The sequence below is a fragment of the Carettochelys insculpta genome, chromosome 2 (assembly GCF_033958435.1).
Source record: "Carettochelys insculpta isolate YL-2023 chromosome 2, ASM3395843v1, whole genome shotgun sequence".
Taxonomy (NCBI): domain Eukaryota; kingdom Metazoa; phylum Chordata; order Testudines; family Carettochelyidae; genus Carettochelys; species Carettochelys insculpta.
Genome location: NC_134138.1, coordinates 273,599,589 through 273,617,570, shown reverse-complemented (window position 1 = coordinate 273,617,570; position 17,982 = coordinate 273,599,589). Strand labels below are relative to the sequence as shown.

Genomic DNA, 17,982 nt, shown 5'->3' with positions numbered 1-17,982 from the left:
ATGCACCAATTGCAGTGGAAGGTTATAGTTAAGTAACACAATTAATCATTTCAGCTGTGAGTAGATTTGGGCTGATCCTGCTTCCTTTGTTAATTGTAAATTTTTGCAATTACACCCGGGTTCAGAGATTCAAAGGGGCCCAGAGCTCCCGACTGCAGTTACTGCAGCAGTAGCAGCTGCTGGAGCCCCAGGTCCAGTATTCCGTATAAGATGAGTTGTTAGGCAGCCACTGTGCTGATTAGAAAAGAGCCCTCAGTCACCCACACTTGTGCGCATATGTCTATTGGTAGTGCACACTCACACATGCCTTGGTGCATGTAACAAAATTTATTCTGCTAGTGGATGTGAAAAATTAGAGGGAACGTTGCCCAAACCCCTTTGTGTTCCTGCAGGAGCACCATTCTGCGTGGCTGTGGGGGCTGGACGGTGGGGTACACTGCCGTCTGAGCACCATTTAGGGCTGACTGCCCTCAGCCCCACCCATTTTGCCTGAGGTCCCACCTCTTCCGGAGGTGGGGTGCGGAACTGTCTCTCCCACACCTTGCCCCAGGGCCCCCAGTGAGTGTTGAGCGCACTTACCTTACCCCTTCTGTTGATGGCAGCCCCAAGAAGGGGAGTGAGACATGATCACATGTAAGCTGGTCTGATATTCTCTCCAGTAGAGGGCAGTGATGAACACGCACACTGTAGGATCATTGACAGTACCAGACCGCAAACTTTATTATGTACAGTTTTGTTTTCTTCCTCATAGCACTGTGACTAAGATGGGGCACACACTTGTAGAATCTGCAGCCACTACGCCTTCGCTTCCAAGTAACGGTGTCTCACCTGGGAGGTATGTTTACAGTCTTTTGTTATAGGTGTAGGGAAATTCCATCGGCACCATCCCATAGCGACCAGCCTCTTCTTAGCCCTGTCTGCATCAGCTAAGGGCCCTGATGTTAGTAGCAGAAAAGCTCCTCCCGAGTTGATCAGTGTTTTGACTCAGGCTGGTTCTTGTTTGTGTTCTTTTAGTTTCTGTACGTTGCATGTCTGTCCCACCTCTCAGGGGCTGCTGAACAGATGTCTGCCCTGTATGCACCTGTGTATGTCAGTAGGAGAGAAAATAAGGCAAGCGTGTGGTGAGGTTCCTGAGAAACCTGCCTTGCTTCTTGCATCTGATTGTCGGAAGAAGAATGCAAATTCCCCACCCTAATGTTTGAAATCTTTGTTGGGCAAAATCGTTGCCAGCTGAAACAGTTGTTTAATAGATTGTCACGAGCATGTCCCATGCTTTGCAGAATAGAATGGTTCGTAGCACTGGGATGGCAGCAGGACCTGATGAATAGGTCAGCGTTGGAAGGCTTAACAAAAGAGGTGTGGTTTTAAGGGAAAGATTTGAAGTTGGGGAAAAGAAGATCAGCCAGTGAGAAGTGGGAGGTCCTTCCTAAAGAGGTCCCAGAACTCTTTTTTTATTTCTACATTTTGTAGGTTGGTGGTGGTTGGAATTGGAGAACCCAGAGACTTGTCTGCACTTCTATTTTGTATCCTGACTAGAAGGCTCCATCCCCAGGCTGTTGGGCCTTGGGTCCATTTTTCAAACTTGTCTTTCTTTCAGAGTCAATCATGGAAAATAAACCAATCCCCAAAGTTTTTGCTGTTTCTTAGGCTTGCTGACATGGGGAGCTCGGATTTGACAGCCCTGCAGACACAGATCACAGAGTACAAGGCTCTTTGCCGGGCTGCCGAGGTGGAAAGAGACAAGCTCACAGAACTAGTCACTGTTCTGCAGAAAAGGTATCTGCTGATTTTTGATAGCTCCCTTTGTGGTATTATTATATCTGGTGGCTAAGGGCTCCTTAGATTTATAGGCACTTGAAAGGCCGTGTAATGTGTAATCCGCCATTCCATCAGATATAGTTGGTATGATATTTTGTTTTTATTGAGGGGCATTTTTGCTTTGTTGCTCACCATGTAATGAATTATTTCCTTTTTTGTCCTTTTGGAATGAAGGGCAAAAATAAGAGACATCATCCAGCTTGTTAGTCTCAGAATTTGGGGTATTGGTGTATCTGCAGTACTATAATACACTAATATTACAGTACGTAGCAGCATAAACGCTCTAGTTTCAATTATAGTCCAACTTCCAGTCCAAAAGTGTTGTTTTTCACATATACATAACTTTCTCAGTAATTCTCTTTTTGAGCTTTCATGGATAAATTTATTAGTCTCTAAGGTGCCACAGTACTGCTTGTTTTTGAAGTTACTGCCTAACGCAGCTACCCTCTGAGTCGTCTTCAGCTGACGTTTCCCATATGTAACTGCAGTGCAATGGCAATTCTTTTTCCTTTTTTATTTTTGTGAGTTTTAGTGAAGCCCAATAATCCGGTTGAATGGTAAGAGGCTGAAGTAAGCCTATGTTTTTTCTTCTTTACAAACATTTAAGATGTGTGTTATTTTTAATTTGCAGAGGAATAAAATCTAAATGTTTTGACTCTCAGTCCTGTGCTCTAACCTCTTGACTCATGTCTGTGCACTAAATTTGTCTGATTTTTTGAAATACAGGAAATTTGTTTGTTTACTTATTTTACATAGAATATTGTGGTTTTTTCCCACTTGCCTACACTTTGATCTGTGCATTCCACTGTAGACAGTTATATGGATATAAAATACTTTTAGACTTTTAAAAAGTAAGTATCACTCTGTTTCTTGAAGTCGCGGGGTGTGTGAACTGGCTCATGATCCAGATTCAACCCATGGCTTGTATGGATTCAGCCCCTGAGATTCCGGGCTGCCCTCCCCAACATTCGGCCTGCTCCAGGATGAGGGTGTGGAGCCCTGAGCCTCTCAGGCCAAAGTCAGGCAAGTCGGGGCTGGATCTGGCCATGGGCTTTGCCAGGCAGGGGCAGGAAGTGGCTCTGTGCATGGCTGCTGCTGCTGCTCTTCCTCTGCCCTACTGGGGAACGGCAGCACAGTGGTGTCTGGAGGCTTTCTCCCACTGCTCTGATTGGCTGGAATTCTGGCTAGACAGAGCAGCAGGGGGTGGTGGTGTTTGGGAGCAACAGGGAACGTAGATCCCCATGTGCCCCCCAGGACCTGCAATAGGTAAGCACTCTTCCATTGCCCAGGATCTGCACCCTCCAGACTGCTCCAGCGGCCTGTATGTACGGCCTCATCTGCCCAGACCGGCAGCCTGCCACTGCATCCCCTCCTATCCAAACCTCCTACCCCCAGCCTGTTCCTGCACCCTCTCCTCCTCAGATCCCAGCCTCCTGCTGTACCCCCTACTGCCCAGACTTCCCACTTGCAGCCTGCTCCTGCACCCACTTTCTGTCCAGACCCCACATCCCAACCCCATTTCCTGATGGCCCCCCCCACACTGAATCCCTAATTTTGGCTCCACCCCATAGCCTGGGGGCCCCCCAAAATCTACCAGCCCTGGGCCCTCTAGGCTCGGGGGCTGGTGTGTGAGGGGAGTGTCTTTTTATTCTGTTTTGCAGTTGGGGACCACATCAGTGAGGTCTCTTTTTTGGTGGGTCAATGGCCTCCAACCCAAAAAGTCCCCTCTCTTTCCGCTTTAAGGACTTCTCCTCTAAACACAGACAGGCAATTGTAGTCATGGCATGCATTTCCAATGAGTTCAAGAGACTATTTACATAGATAAGGATAAATGTGTAAATGTTGCCAGATCGGGATCAAATTAACATGAAATAATGACCCAAAACACCAGAGTCAAAGAAATTCACAGCTAAGGATGATGTGTAGTGTATAATGGCAACTCCGCAATTCCACAGTCGTCATAACATCATCATAAGCTCTCCTGGGACTTACTGCAAAACTCTCACAAAAGTCACTTACATGATCTCTGGTTTTGTTCCATTAATATTCTTACTATTAATACAGAAAAATGATGAGGTTGCTCTCCGCCGCAAACCCCACCCCCCATTCCCTGCTCAGGGGATAGACTGTCTAAACTCAGGTAATACAGATGAGGTTAAAGTCGAGAGAAGAGCAATGGAGTGGGTTAGATAAGTGGGACTGGATGAGAGATTGTGCAGATTACTATGATTTTTTCACTGCATTATGCGGCAGTGGCCCTTACTCTTTAAAATCAGTGGGGCTCCATAGTAAATATTTGGAGAGTTGAGCCCTAATCTGGAAAGGAGAACAGTCGGGGGAATTTATTTGAGAGATTCATATTGGTGGAGGCTATCACAAAAACTGATCAGTCCATCCCATTCACCCCGGTGTCTAATATGAAATCTAGGGGACACTTGATTAAAGGAAGGGGCAGTGAATTTGCATATACTGCTTTATGAAGCATGTCAGCAGCCTGTGTAGATTCACTGCCACAAGAGATCAGAGTCTCTCTTATTCTGGCTGAATTGATTTAAAAAACTGCATAATTTTATGCTTATTATAGCACTCTGCTGGGCAAGCTAAGTGAGTAATAAAAATAGTCAAATCTATTACTTAAAGAAGTAAGCAGTGATCACCTTCAGAGGTCAAGAAGGAAATTGCTCTTCCTTTTTGTAGCCTTCTACAATAGGGGAGGTTCATTATAGTTTTGACAATTTCCCATGAATCTTTTGGCATCAGCCACAGCCCTTGGTAGGATACACCATTGGTCTGTTGCAGTTTGGTAGCTTCTGGGATCCTGTGTGAGATTTTCTGATTAATTTAAGATGCTGCATGGCGGTAGCTATGAAATAAAGACATATTCCCACTGAATGACTTTCAACAGCCCCGCACTACATGCCACCTATTAACTGCATTCTCAATACTATCTCTGCGCATAGCTTACCCTAGCTGTAGAGTCCTGTGGTTGCAGCCCCATGCACGTTTTTCAGTGTGCTGTGCAGTGGCTGAGTTATAAAAGGCAACATCCAGGAGTAGGCAGGTGAGGTTTTATAGCCTGCAATGTTAGGAGCTCAAATCAGACGACCATGATGGTCTCTTCTGGCCTCAGAGTCTATGACTTTCTCTTCATTTCTTTCCTTTCATGGAGGTGCTTATGGAAATCTTCGCTATGTACGTAGGCTACCAGAACAAAATATCACATAACCCTGTTAGGACATTGCTACTACTTTGCTTCTTTGCCAGTCCCAGGTATTAAAAACAGAAGCAGTTTGTTACTGATACAATTATTGATCTACCCTCAATGACTTGCATCTTCAGCGGCTATTTGTATGGGGACCTTACAGTGGTGTCCATTGCTGAAGAGCCTGGGCATCTTCCCTCATCAAAACAGTTCTTCACAAAAATATAACTGAACCCCATGCTCATTAGCCACCTCCTTCTTGCAAACATGGTGGATGCCTTCTGGCTGAACTGCCCAGGGACCCATGTACTCGTCTCCTTTTGTAAGGTGTGCATCCAATGGCAGAATTTGAGACTGGATGTTAGTAGAATCCTTGTGTAGCCTGAGCGTAAAAAACTGACCCACCTGTTTTGAACATCAGGGTGGTTGAAAGCGGTGATAAGGTTCTGGAAGCCGAGAAGAAGCTTCAGGAAGAGCGCCGTCGGGTAGTCCTTTTGGAACAGCATCTTGAAAAACTGAAAATGGGTGCAGGGAAGAATGCAAATACCCAGAAACCCCTCTCGAGGAGCAAAACAGGTGAGGCGCCCAAGGCATAGGGCAGGGATAGCCAGCCCACAGCTCTTGTGCTATATGCGGCTCTTCAAGCCACTCAGTGAAGCTTCTTCTTAGAGCCGCGTGCCAGGAGCGCCATCCACCGCTTTGCGCGGACACCCCACTGCTTGTTGAGAGACGCGTATGGCGGCAGTGGCAGTGGCTCTAGTGAGTTGCTGGCATCAAGGTAGAGCATTGGGGGGCGGGTCTGAGAGTGCCTAGCTCTGGAGGAGGGCATTAAGTTAGAGCGGGCCAGGGCTGGGGGTGCCTGTCTCTGTGGGAGAGGGAGGACATCGAGCCACGTATGAAATATAATACATGGCTCTTTGCACTCTATCCATGTGGCTTGTTGCATCTGATCTGTGGCTCTTTGTTGCAAACTGGTTGGCCACCCCTAGCATAAGTGTGCCTGGAAGGGTCTGTCATTTAGTCCACTTCCACATTTGGGATTCAAGAGCTGTGACTAACGTCTAGAACCTTGGATCCTGTGCAGACTTATGTGCTTACTTGCACTCGCATAGCTCTGTCAGAACCAATGGAACAACCAGTGAATAAATTCTGATCCCCTGAATGGGGAGTTTGCTAGTCATTTCAGTGGGGCCATGACTTTGCCCCCCAGCAGGCAGGCCTTTGCAGGGTCAGGGCCTAAGGAAGATGTTTGAAGCTGCTGTGCGCTGCCACTAGTTCTTGCACTATGTCTGCTCTGCTCTTTTGCTTGAAAGATTCTGATGAAGGTTAAATTAAAAACAGAATTAAATGATACATCCGAATTTAAGGCCCGTCAGTATCTATGAAAAACTGTTGATGGTCTTGAAGTAATTAGATCCTGTGTCATTTATTACCGCTAAAACGTGATTATCTGCTGCTATAAATATGGAAGTCCCACTAACATACTTAAAGAAGAAAAGTTCATTATGTATTGTTAAATTTTCATTTGCTTGATTAGATTCTTTCATTGGTTGGTTGTGGAATGTAACCCTTTAAATGTCTAAAAACCGGTAACACTATATATTCTTAGGGAAACTTTTTTACAATGGTTTCCCTTTTTGTGCATGCATTAAATATAGAGAGGATGTTACCAGGAATCAGAACTTCTGTTTGGTGAGGAGCTCATCTGTGTCTTGCTAGCCTGGTTCATTATGGTATTTGTTCATTGTCCACCTCTTTCCTCTCCCTACACGTGCTTCCTTTTGCTGTTTTCGGCCTGGAATAGTTTGCTTAGTTTTGATAGGAGAGATTCTTTCGTGGCAATAGCATACTTCTCTGCAGCTCATCCGATCTGAGTGTGGTGTAATTGGTCAGGCCCATATTTAGCTGAGAAAACTCCAAGGAATGCCTAGGTAATATAGGGAGGGGCATTGGTTATTTAATGAGTCCCTGTCCCCAGAAACTGTTAAAGTGCATTGTGGTGCAAAGGGCTGACTTCAGGAGGAGATATAAAACAGAGGTCCTGACCACTTTGAACCTCATATGTATTGCTCTATAGCAGGGGTCAGCAACCCCTGGCACATTTGCCAAGAGTGACACGCAAGTCGATTTTTCATAGGCGTGCGAGGCAGGAGCTCAGCCCTGCCCCATCTCCCCCAGGAAGCCAGGAGCTTGCTCAAAGCCATGTCACCTGTGGATTAACAAAAGAAGAGCTAATGCTTCCAACCACAACCTAAACAGGAAAAAATCTCTATTTATTTATTAATGAAGCTCTTGTAAGTAGGACTGTTAATGACTTTAAAAAGTATTGCTGGCACTCGGAATCTACATAGAAGTCAGAAGGTCAAATTTCAGCACTCTGCTTTGGAAAGGTTGCTGATCCCTGCTCTGTAGGATAAACACTTCAATCTTCCTGCAGTCACAAATAGACATAGTGTCCTGCACTTCTAGTCCAAAGCCTTTTGTCCAGTCATACAATGTTAACAGTTCTGTGCTTCACCCCAGAGCTGGCAGCATTTCATAGCTGGATGAAGCACAGGCTATGTATATCAGTTTATAGGTTCTGTGCATTAAGATAGCTCATTATCACTGTGTACATAGGGACAAAATTCTCTTTAAATAAACACTAGTATCATGGCTATTAAATGACTGGAATTGGTGTATAGAGGTATTGGAATCAATGGGAGTTAAGCTCTTAAAATAATGTTAGGGCTCTGGGCCTAAATCTATAGTCTGAATGAATAAAAAACATACTCACCAAAATTTTATTTTCCTTCTTCAGTTGTTCTCCCTTGTAGTGACTTAACATGCTCTGGAGTTTGTACAAGCAGCACACTGACAATCTTAAAGATACCCCTTTAGCAGAGAACTTTGTTTCTCCTGATGGTGTTTCTGTCAGATAATTCAGAAAACCCAACTGTATAAATGAGAGACCCCAGCATCCTTTAATGTTCCCTTTCCTTTCTGAAAGTGCTAGGTTAGGAAGGGCTGATCTAATTGTGAATGCTAATGTTTTTATTCTCTCCCAGGCACAGAATATGGGTCCTAGTGCTAGCAAAGCTGTAGCTGTATGCTAGCATCCATACAAGAGCACACTCTTCACGTTTATGCTGAAGATCTGCAGTTTCATCTTCATGGATATTATTTGTGAGCTCCATATGGGACGGAGAGTTTTGAATGCAGTGGGCTTTTGTATGGATGTGAGACCTGGCATACTAAAAGATCTTCAAATCACAAGCTACAGACATTCATAAACAGATGCCTGAGGTACATCCTTCACATCAAATGGCAAGGCTTCATCACAAATGAAGAGCTTTGAAACAGCAGGACAAGAACCAACTGACATTTAAATCAAGAGGAGAAAGTGCGGATGGCTAGGCCACGCTCTCAGAAAACCATCACCCAGCATGGTCGATCCAGCTCTCGCATGAAACTGGCAAGGAGAATGCAAAAGAGGAGGACCTTGGACAATATGGAAGAGGTCTACTGAGACTGAAGGACAACAACTGGGGTGCTCCTGGAATCAGCTATACGTTTTGTCCCAAGACAGAGGGAAGTAAAGGAGAGTTGTAAATAACCTATGCTCCATGTGGAGTACAAGGGTTAGGTAGTACTAGCAATAAGTAGTAGCTAGTTGGAACATAGTTGATATTGTACAAAAGAAATACATTGGTTTGTCTTTAAAAGGGCTCCTGTTTTATTTTTGTTTTTCTTGTTCAAAGAAAAAATGCAGAGCAACTATTCCCAATTCAGTAGGGATGTAGATAAATATTTCAGTGTTTGCTGATTGGTTGGGCATCTTCTCCAATATGCCTCGCAACCACTTTTTTCTCATGTATTTTACTTCCCTGTATACTCACCAACTGCTGCTTTTCCAAAAGGAAGGCTCAAGCCCTAGCACCTTTCAGAATTGCATTAGCACTGAGTTTTCCTGTCTGTCTTAATTGATGGGAATATTCATACAGGCCCCCACAACTTTAAGCACATGCTTATGAGCTCTCCTGAACTGGCGCCATAACTGCTTTCATTGGAAAGATCCCAAAGTGCTTTATGAAGCTGGACTCTTGTGTGTGTAACACACCAATACTCGTTTCTTTTGTATATTTAAAGAGCAGCACTCACTGTAGTTACCACAGAAAGTTTATACAATAAAAGTTCCAGCTGTTTGGGCATATTTGCAGAATGACCAATCAAAATCAAAAATCAAGACCCTGGTATTTGGCATAATGGATGGCTCAAACAGGAGAGGCAGACCCCAGAGAGAATGGGTAGATTGATGTGGAGCTAGTCTATAGAAACTAAGCCACTCCACACTGAACAGGGAAAGACGGAAGGAAATAGTGAGAGAGGCATCAGACACCAATGGGCGCAGAGCCCAAGGTTACATCACAGGACCAAACATCAACCACGCCATCAGTGGCTCTTTCATCTGCACATCTACTAATATAATATATGCCATTGTGTGCCAGCAATGCCCTACTACAATTTACATTAGCCAAACAGGACAGTCTCTACATAAAAGAATAAATGGACGTCTCTGTGGAAAAGAATAAATCTGACATCAGGAATGGAAACATACAAAAACCTGCAGGAGAGCACTTCAATCTCCCGGGACACTCAGTAACAGCTTTAAAAGTAGCAGTCCTACAATAAAAAAATTTCAAAAATAAAATGCAAAGAGAAATGTCAGAGCTGCAATTCATTTGCAAATTTGACTCCATCAACCAAGGACTGAAAGAGACTGGGAGTGGTTGGCCCATTACAAAAGCAGTTTCTACACTCTTGATGTTCACACTTCCACATTAGCAACTGACAGTGGGCCACATCTCCCCCGTTCTCCCCCGCCCCCAACTGAACTGACTTGATTTCTCCTCTCTTGATGTTCACAACTCCACATTAACTGCTGATACTGGGCAGTATCCATCCTGACTGAATAGCCTTTGTCAGCTCTGGCTCTCCCCTTTACTGAGACTCCCTCCTTAAATCCTCTTCTGAACCCCTGTCCCCTATGCATCTGACAAAGCAGGTCTTTGCCCAGCAAAGCTTATGCTCCAAAATATCTGTGAGTTTATAAGAGGCCACAGGACTTCTTGTCATTTTTGAAGATATGGACTAACTCGGCTAGTTCGCTGTTACTAGACCCCAAGGCTGTTGCTGCTGCTGCTGCTGAGTCACTGTAGTACTGACTGAAATACAGTTTCAGTATAAGCTTAAAAAATAATCACATTCAGTTCACACTTCCCAGGGGTTTGGCCACTTGTATGAATTTTTTTCTTATACACACATGCTCGCTCGCTTGCTTGTGCGCTCTCTCTCTCACCACTGATCAGGTTTACAATTTCACTGACAGGAGGTTGCAGAAATCTACCCTACCTAGGCCTGGTCCACACTCGGGAACAAAGTCGATTCCAGATATGCAATTCTAGCTGTGCCATTAATGTATCAAAATCTACTTTCTGCCCTGGTATAGATCTGGGCTCTCAGGGCTGGTGCAAACATCCCTTACTCCATGCAACAGCAACAGCATGGAGTAGCAGGATCAACAGCTGAGCCCAGAGAGATCGATTTTGCTGTATCATAACACCACGCAGCAAAACTGAACTCCAAAAGATCAATTGTGGCATGTTGAACACTGGGTAGGTATAGACATACCCCTGGTAACATTACTGTCATGCATGCGCTTAGACTTACCAAACCTCTCCTATTTATCCTCTCCCCCCTGAGTTTTACTCTAAAGCCATGTGCTGTTGACTCCAAAGAATTGCCTTTGTCCTCTAACAGCACTCCATGCTGTGATTTAAATTTACAGGCCAGTCTCCGAATAGCTCCAGACAAACCTTGACTGTGAGCGACAGGAAAGATCTCACTGCAGCACAACTCTCCGAGGTGCCACTAAAATCTCAGATAGAGGAACTGACGACAAGGTTTGGCTTTTCCTTTTATATTTTGTATCACTTTTAGCTTCTTTGAAGTGGAGTTAAGATTATCCCTCTCCTCATGTAGATTAAACTGACCCCACTTTCTGGGTCATGATTCTTTGGGCCACATCCTCAGTTGGTGTAAATCAGCTCCACTTGAGCTGCTCTCATATCCCCTGCCTTCTTGGGTTTGTTTGTGAGACTCTGACAGAAGCATAAAGCAGCCACACAGGGTCAGACCAACGGCCCATCTAGCCCAGTATCCTGTCTTCCGGCAGTGGCCAAAGCCAGGCGCTTCAGGAGAAGTGAACAGAATAGAGCGATTATTGCGTAATCCATCCCTTGTCATCCACTTCTAGCTTCCAGCATCAGAGGCCTAAAATGTTGTACTAATTATACCAACACAGGTTCAGGAATGCTAGGTAGTCATAGTCATTAACAGGAAAGGAGCCTTTTATTGTCTGCTGACCCAGTGCATGTTGATGGGCATTGGATGGGTGGCAGTAGCAAAACTGATCACAGTGGTATTGGTGCAAGGAATTTTGACTTCTGAATGTCCCCCTTGGCCTGTGTGTAACACACTGATGCGGGACGGGAAACAAGTGCTCAATGTTTGATATTTTTCCGTCTGGTTGTAAGCTCCCCATTAAACATATTTCAGAGTTCCTGGCCTTGAGGCTGAAGCACAGCTCCTGTTTGCTTCAGCCCTCTGCAGCCATAACTCAGGTTTCTCCTTTGCCTTCACGTAGGCTTGAGATCCAGCTGGATGAGAATGAAGCTTTGAAGACTGCCCTGGAGAGCACCATGAAAATGAAAGAGGAAGACTTCAAACTGTACCAAGAGATAATGGGCCAGGTGAAGGAGATTTTTCTACAAGCTTTGAGGCAGCACAAGCAAGAGAAGACTTAAAACAGGGCATTCAAAATATTGCAGGGGGAGAGTCCAAGAAGAGCTCCAGAAATGCAGGGGCCATCGCTGTGTGGCTATTCTCCCAAACTGTCTTATTTTCTTAGTGTTTTCAGGAGAAGGGGAGATATGGGGTTGAACCCTATATTGTAAAGGGCTGAAAGTTTGTATTTCAGCACACTTCTGCCTATAAGTCAGCAAGGGGGTTATCGTAACCTTTTAATGCAGTCCATACAGTGGTTTGCACATTATGGAGCTCCAATACCGCAGTCTTAATATGGGCAAAACTCCCACAGGTTTGTTGAATCAGGCCCATGTCTAACGAAGCTGCTATGTTTATTTGTAAATAGAGGGCTTTTTCACCATACAAAGTTCAGCCTCAGGTTCTGCTTTATGTAACCATGGAACTAAAGCTAAATTTTTTTAAGTGGCCAGAGGCAGCACACTGTTGTTTATTTGTCTAAGGTTTATTTACTTTTTATAGCACCCTTCACTCTGGTACCCGCGTGCTAAACAGACAGGTTAGCTGTGCTTCTCAGTACCTGCAATGAACTTGGTATGGAATTCTGCTCTGTGCCCACCCTAAGCTGTGAACACACTGCTTGTGTTGGCTGCGGCAGGATTGCTTCAGCTTGTAAACTACCCCCCAGACCACTCAAGCGTGCTTCACACTAATCACTGCTAGCTCATTCCGCTGTATTGCTTGCTCTCATGCATTTGTCATGCAGTGCAGCTCATGGTCTCTCTGGGAATCGACAGCAGAAAATATACTTAAAAACCCCAGCAGCACTGGTGGTATCCACCAACTAAAGTGACAAGGTGTTCCCATCTGAAAATACAGTGTGTCCCTTCAGTATCCGTGTAGCCCTGTACTTCAGTCAGCATGCAAAGTGACATCAGCTGCAAGCCTATTAGGCACCGGTGTGTAGCCTGCCAACAGAAGAGATTGCCAACGAATGCATAACACAGGGAATGGGTAACAAGTGGCTTTTGTGTAGCGTTGCTGTCGTTCTTAACGTATAAAGCTGTTTTTAAAAGCTGCTTCTCTTCCCCTTCCCATGAGTTTGCACATCTTTCTGCCCATGTTTCATTCCACGGGCCATCAAGGTTGTCGGACACTGTCCAGAACAAAACAAAACAGCCATCATGCAGCACTTCAAAGACTAACAAAATAATTTGAGTGATGAACTTTCGTGGGACAGACCCACTTCTTCAGATCTGGAAATAGTGCAGTACTAGAGGGCAATATTTCCAGGTCTGAAGAAGTGGATCTGCCCCGTGAAAGCTCATCACTTACTGAATTATTTTGTTAGTTGTTAAAGTGCTATGTGACTGCTTGTTTGTTTTGTTAGGTAGCTAGGCAAGTCTGTATCCTCTCTGTTACTAGCCAGAACAGTAGATGAAAAGAAGATTTACCCTTATTCACTCCAGAAGCAGGCTACAATCTCGCTTCTTCATCCTGTGCCCAGGTTCTGACTCCACTTACCATGTTGTAAGGCTGGAGTAACAACAGAAGGCAGTAGAGTTACTCCAGATTTAGTGAGATGAGAGTCTGACGTCTGGTCTCCAGATCTCTTTGCTGGGATTTAAAACTCCCTGCTGTGAGAATTCCCCTTACGGCTACTGGCCCAAAGAGCAGAATACCATTTTTCTCCAGCACAAAGACCCAGAGAGGACATTCCAAGAAGAAAAAAAAAAATTGAGGTTCTTATCAGTGTGCTGACCTCACATATTGTTCCTTTTAAATAACGTGTGTGACAGGGAGCAATCACAGAAGGCCCTGGGGATGTTCCCTGGGGATGGTGATCATGCCACTGATACCCACCTTGTTATTTGGGGCTCCCCATTTCTCTGTTCTGCTGGGCTAGCTCCTCTGGTCCCCCCACAGCCAAAGCACAGAGTTGGGGCTACCACTCCCTGTGGAGCAGTGCAGATACTGATTTACCACAGCTGTAGGAGGATGCGGAGCTACAGCTCGGCACTCGGGAAATCAACCCTCAAAAGGGATCAAACCCCCAAATAACTCATTAGGTAAGCCCCTTAATCAAGGAAATGGAGATATGCACAGTGGTATGGAATAGGTAGTAATTATTTATGCTGGGCTTGATTATAAACAAAAGCCTTTTTATTAAGCAAAAGGGTATGATTTAAGTGATTATAAGTAAAAATAAACAACTCAAAGGCCATGTCTACACCAGCCAAAAACTTTGAAATGGCCATGCAAACGGCCATTTTGAAGTTTACTAATGAAGCACTGAAATACATATTCAGCGCCTCATTAGCATGTGGGTGGCTACAGCACTTCAAAATTGACGCGGCTCGCCCCCCTGCAACTCGTCCAGATGGGGCTCCTGTTCGAAAGGATGCTGGCTACTTCGAAGTCCCCTTATTCCTATGAGCAGATGGGAATAAGGGGACTTCGAAGTAGCCGGGGTCCTTTCAAAAGGAGCCCCATCTGGACGAGCCGCAGGGGGGCGAGCCGCACCAATTTCGAAGTGCCGCGGCCGCCCACATGCTAATGAGGCGCTGAATATGTATTTCAGCACTTCATTAGTAAACTTCGAAATGGCCATTTGCACGGCCATTTCGAAGTTTTCGGCTAGCGTAGACATAGCCAAAGTGAGTTACTAAATTAAAACACATAGCTAGTTCTATTCCACCAAGCATATAGTTTTATATGGGATTTCTTATCCTAAACAGCTGTTCTGATATCTGGTGAAAGCTTCAAGTCAGAAATGATTGTAGCCTGACCTGGGTCTCCAGTTCATTTAAAAGATCTTTGTCTCTCAGGCTGTGTCACACTAGAGAGTTTTGTCGACAAACCCACGGACCATCCACAGTCCCAAGGCGTTCTGTTGATAGTACGTAGACAGAACACAGCATTGTTTTTGACAGTATTCTGCCACTCCCCCATGAGGCAGAATGCCTCTGTTGACAGAGATCTGTCAATAGAAAGGCAGCATGGATGCTCCAGCGGCCCCTCTGTCAATAGACAGGGCTTCTGGGACACTGGGCAGCCTGGTCTCCTGCGCTTCCAGTTGTCCGTTTTGTTGTGAGAGTACCTGGGCAGTCCGGCCACTGTCGCGCTTTTGATACGCCTTGTGGTCTGGCTGCAATCTGTCAACAGATGTTTTGTTGGAAGATATCTTCTGACAAAAGCTGCTGTCCACAAATTGCTCTAGTGTTGTAGCCTTAGGGTGTGTCAGGCAATTTCCAAGGCAGGCTGAAGACCAAGATGTAGGGAGCCCTCATGGCCCTCTGTAATATTGGAGGTTTTTCTGGGTTCAGCTGAGAGTGGCAAATTGCTTAAAACAGGGCTACTTACAGCCCAAGACTTGGGGGTTGTCCACTATAAGGCACACCAGACCAGCCACAAAGAGCACTTCTGTTGCCACACTGTTCAACAAGATGTCACGCAAGCAATTCCCTTGCATACTCCAGCTTCTCCTGTGTCACAACCAATATCCTTACACAGATGAGAGGTTATGAAAATCAATCTCACTAAATCTAAACAGGTTCTTCCAATCCCAAAGGACTGGCCACCTTCCCAAATCAATTTATACCCTAGATCTTACCCAAAAGAGCATGTTGTGCCAGTCCTTTAGAATCTAAAATCCAAAGGCTTATTAATAAAAAGAAAGAATCGGGTGAGAGTAAAATTTTTAAAACAATCAAATTACATGCATCAATGACAAAGCTTCTGATGCAGGCTTGCGGGACAGGTGGAGTAGGCTGCTACCTTAAAAATTTCTGGAGTACATCCTTTGTTAGGATGGGTCATCAGTCCCTCTGGGCTCCAGTTTGTAGTAAAGATGCTTCTGAAGTGGTGAGTTGGAATGAAAACAAAGATGGATGAGCTCTCGGGGTCCCCCTTTATGCCATTGCCTAAGTGGAGTGATAGAGTGTGCATTGGCCTTATAAACCCAGGGTTGTGAGCTCAGTCCTTGAGAAAGCCAGTTAAGGGACTGGTGCAAATAAATTAAAAAAAAAATTGTCAGGAAGGGTGATAGGTCCTGCTGTGAGTGCAGGTGATTGGACTCAATGATCTCTCAAGGTCCCTTCCAGCTCTATGAGGTATGTACAGATCCAGCATGTTCTAACTTTAAAAATGGTAGGTTGCAGGGGGTGTTTTGTCCAATACATCTGAGTTATTCACATTGATATTCATAACGCATTTTCCATAAGGCATGGGTGGGGGTGTCTTCACAACTTGGACCAGCTCCTCAGCTGCTGTAAATGAATGTTATCATCTGTACCAATTGCTTAGTATCTGGTCCCATGAGGTTAAGAGTCAAATTTCCAGACACGAAAGCCAAAAACATTCAGCTGCAGGTACAATTCCTCTTTGCATCTTTTTTGTTGGTGCACTGCGTGTGGCCATGTGTAAGCATTTGTCCACAGCGAGTCTAAATTTTCTAAGCAAAGTGCAAAGTCATGTCTGATGCAGCATGAACGAGCAATGAAATGATTAACTCCCATGGTACTTAAAAAGGAACTAACCCATTGTGAGCACAGATGGCCTCTAGCCTGAGCAAAGCCAATGATTGCTGGGGTCCCAGCAACCCAGGGACGCACTGCACCTTGGCAGCAGCAACGCTCGGCCAGATTCCTCTCTCTGTCTGGCAGTGGAATCTCAGAGAGAGGTCCTCCGTGGCTACATTCTCTCCCTTGTAAGAGCTTGTCAAGCTTTTTTTCCCCCTTTTTAGGGCAGGAGAAGTAGTTCAGTGGCCTGAACCTCAGCCACCTAAACCCAATGTTGTGAGCTCAATGCTTGAGGGGCCATTTAGGGATCTGGGGTAAATACATTAAAAAATTCTCGAAAGAAAGAAAGTGAGGGGGCTGGTCCTGCTAAGAGGGCTGGTGGCTGGACTTGCTGACTTCCCAAGATCCCTTCTACCCTATGAGAGGTGTGTCTTATATCTTCTTGTGCAGCATACCCTGAGCACTTCTGAACACAGGGCAGCCGTAGAATCAAAAATTTCCCACCATAATCTTGCAAAAATCCATAGAAATGGCTAAATGTGTGGCATGCTAACTCCAAGCTTTAACATGTTAAAATTAAGATCCTCTATTTTTCGGGTGGACTGGACAGCTCAGATAAAGAGTTACAATTGCCTTTCACATTAAAGTCACTGGTTCAGACCAAGGCCAGCACAGGTAAAGAGTTCCCTCCTCATGCCTGCCTGCTTGGTCAAAGCAAAATGAATCACTGTCTCCCTCTGAGAGCGTCACAGCCTGAGCTTTTGTCTCTCCTTGTCTACATTCCCACTTAAGTAGCCACGCATTACTTTGCTCAGGGGTTTAAAAAAAGCAGCTCCCTGAGCAACCTAACTTACATCGCCTTCATAGGTCTACACCAGGCTGCGTCCGACGGAGATGCTCTCCCATCAACATAGGTTCCACCTCTGACTGAAGTGGATTGATTAGTTTATGGGAGGGTGCTCTGCTGTCGGCTTATCAGGGCTTCACCAGGCCCACTAAATCGATGCTACTGCATCAATTGCAGCTGTTCTGATTTTGTGCCATGGTGAAGGACAAGCCTTTAGCTGGGGCAGAAAGCAGCTAATCCATTAGCGAAACAGTAGTGTCTTGCCATTAGGTGCACAGGCAATGCTTGCTCTAACTTTTTTCCATCTATGGGCAGAATAAATTTTGTTACGCACAGAGGCATGTGTGGATGTGCACCACCAATGGAAACACATGCCAGTGTGGGTGGCTGGGGGTGCTCTGCTAATCAGCTGAATCTCTCCTGGGTGGGCACCCAAGCGCTCAGCTTAAAAGCACTGCTGCTGACAGGTATGTTTTTCCACACCGGGAAGCTCCTGGAAGATGTGGAGTATAGGGGAGAGTAAATCGAGGGGTGGGAGGTGGGCAGTGGGAGAGAAGAGATCGTCCATTTGTGCAGCAGTGGACGACATGCTTCCAGGGAAGTTTTGCCTGGAAGAGGGCTGCAGGAATTAGCCCTCCTAGATGGGTAATTTGGGGATGAAAAGTTGCTGGCTCTCCATGCACATGCGTGTGCATTGCACTTACAGACCAAACTGCAGCCAAGGCAGCAGCTGCTTCAGCTGTACTACCGGTGGCAGTTGCTCCATTCACAAGAGGAATGAAGCAAGAATT

General features: G+C 45.3%; 1 protein-coding gene across 6 annotated transcripts in view; it reads left to right on the top strand.

Moving 5' to 3' along the window:
• Positions 1-12,872, top strand: part of CCDC13 (coiled-coil domain containing 13) — a 38,088-nt gene extending 25,216 nt beyond the window's left edge. For 4 of the 6 annotated variants that reach the window (XM_074985204.1, XM_074985203.1, XM_074985201.1 and 1 more), the window contains exons 12-16: positions 752-835; positions 1,648-1,776; positions 5,442-5,596; positions 10,848-10,962; positions 11,706-12,872. In XM_074985204.1, coding sequence (XP_074841305.1) covers positions 752-835; positions 1,648-1,776; positions 5,442-5,596; positions 10,848-10,962; positions 11,706-11,865 — 643 coding nt within the window. In that variant the 3' untranslated portion in view covers positions 11,866-12,872. Of the gene's footprint in view, positions 1-751; positions 836-1,647; positions 1,777-2,694; positions 2,842-5,441; positions 5,597-8,067; positions 8,695-10,847; positions 10,963-11,705 lie in introns of those variants that run through there. The other 2 variants (XR_012644092.1, XM_074985205.1) reach the window with 2 other exon arrangements.
• The last annotated feature ends 5,110 nt before the right edge of the window (positions 12,873-17,982 follow it).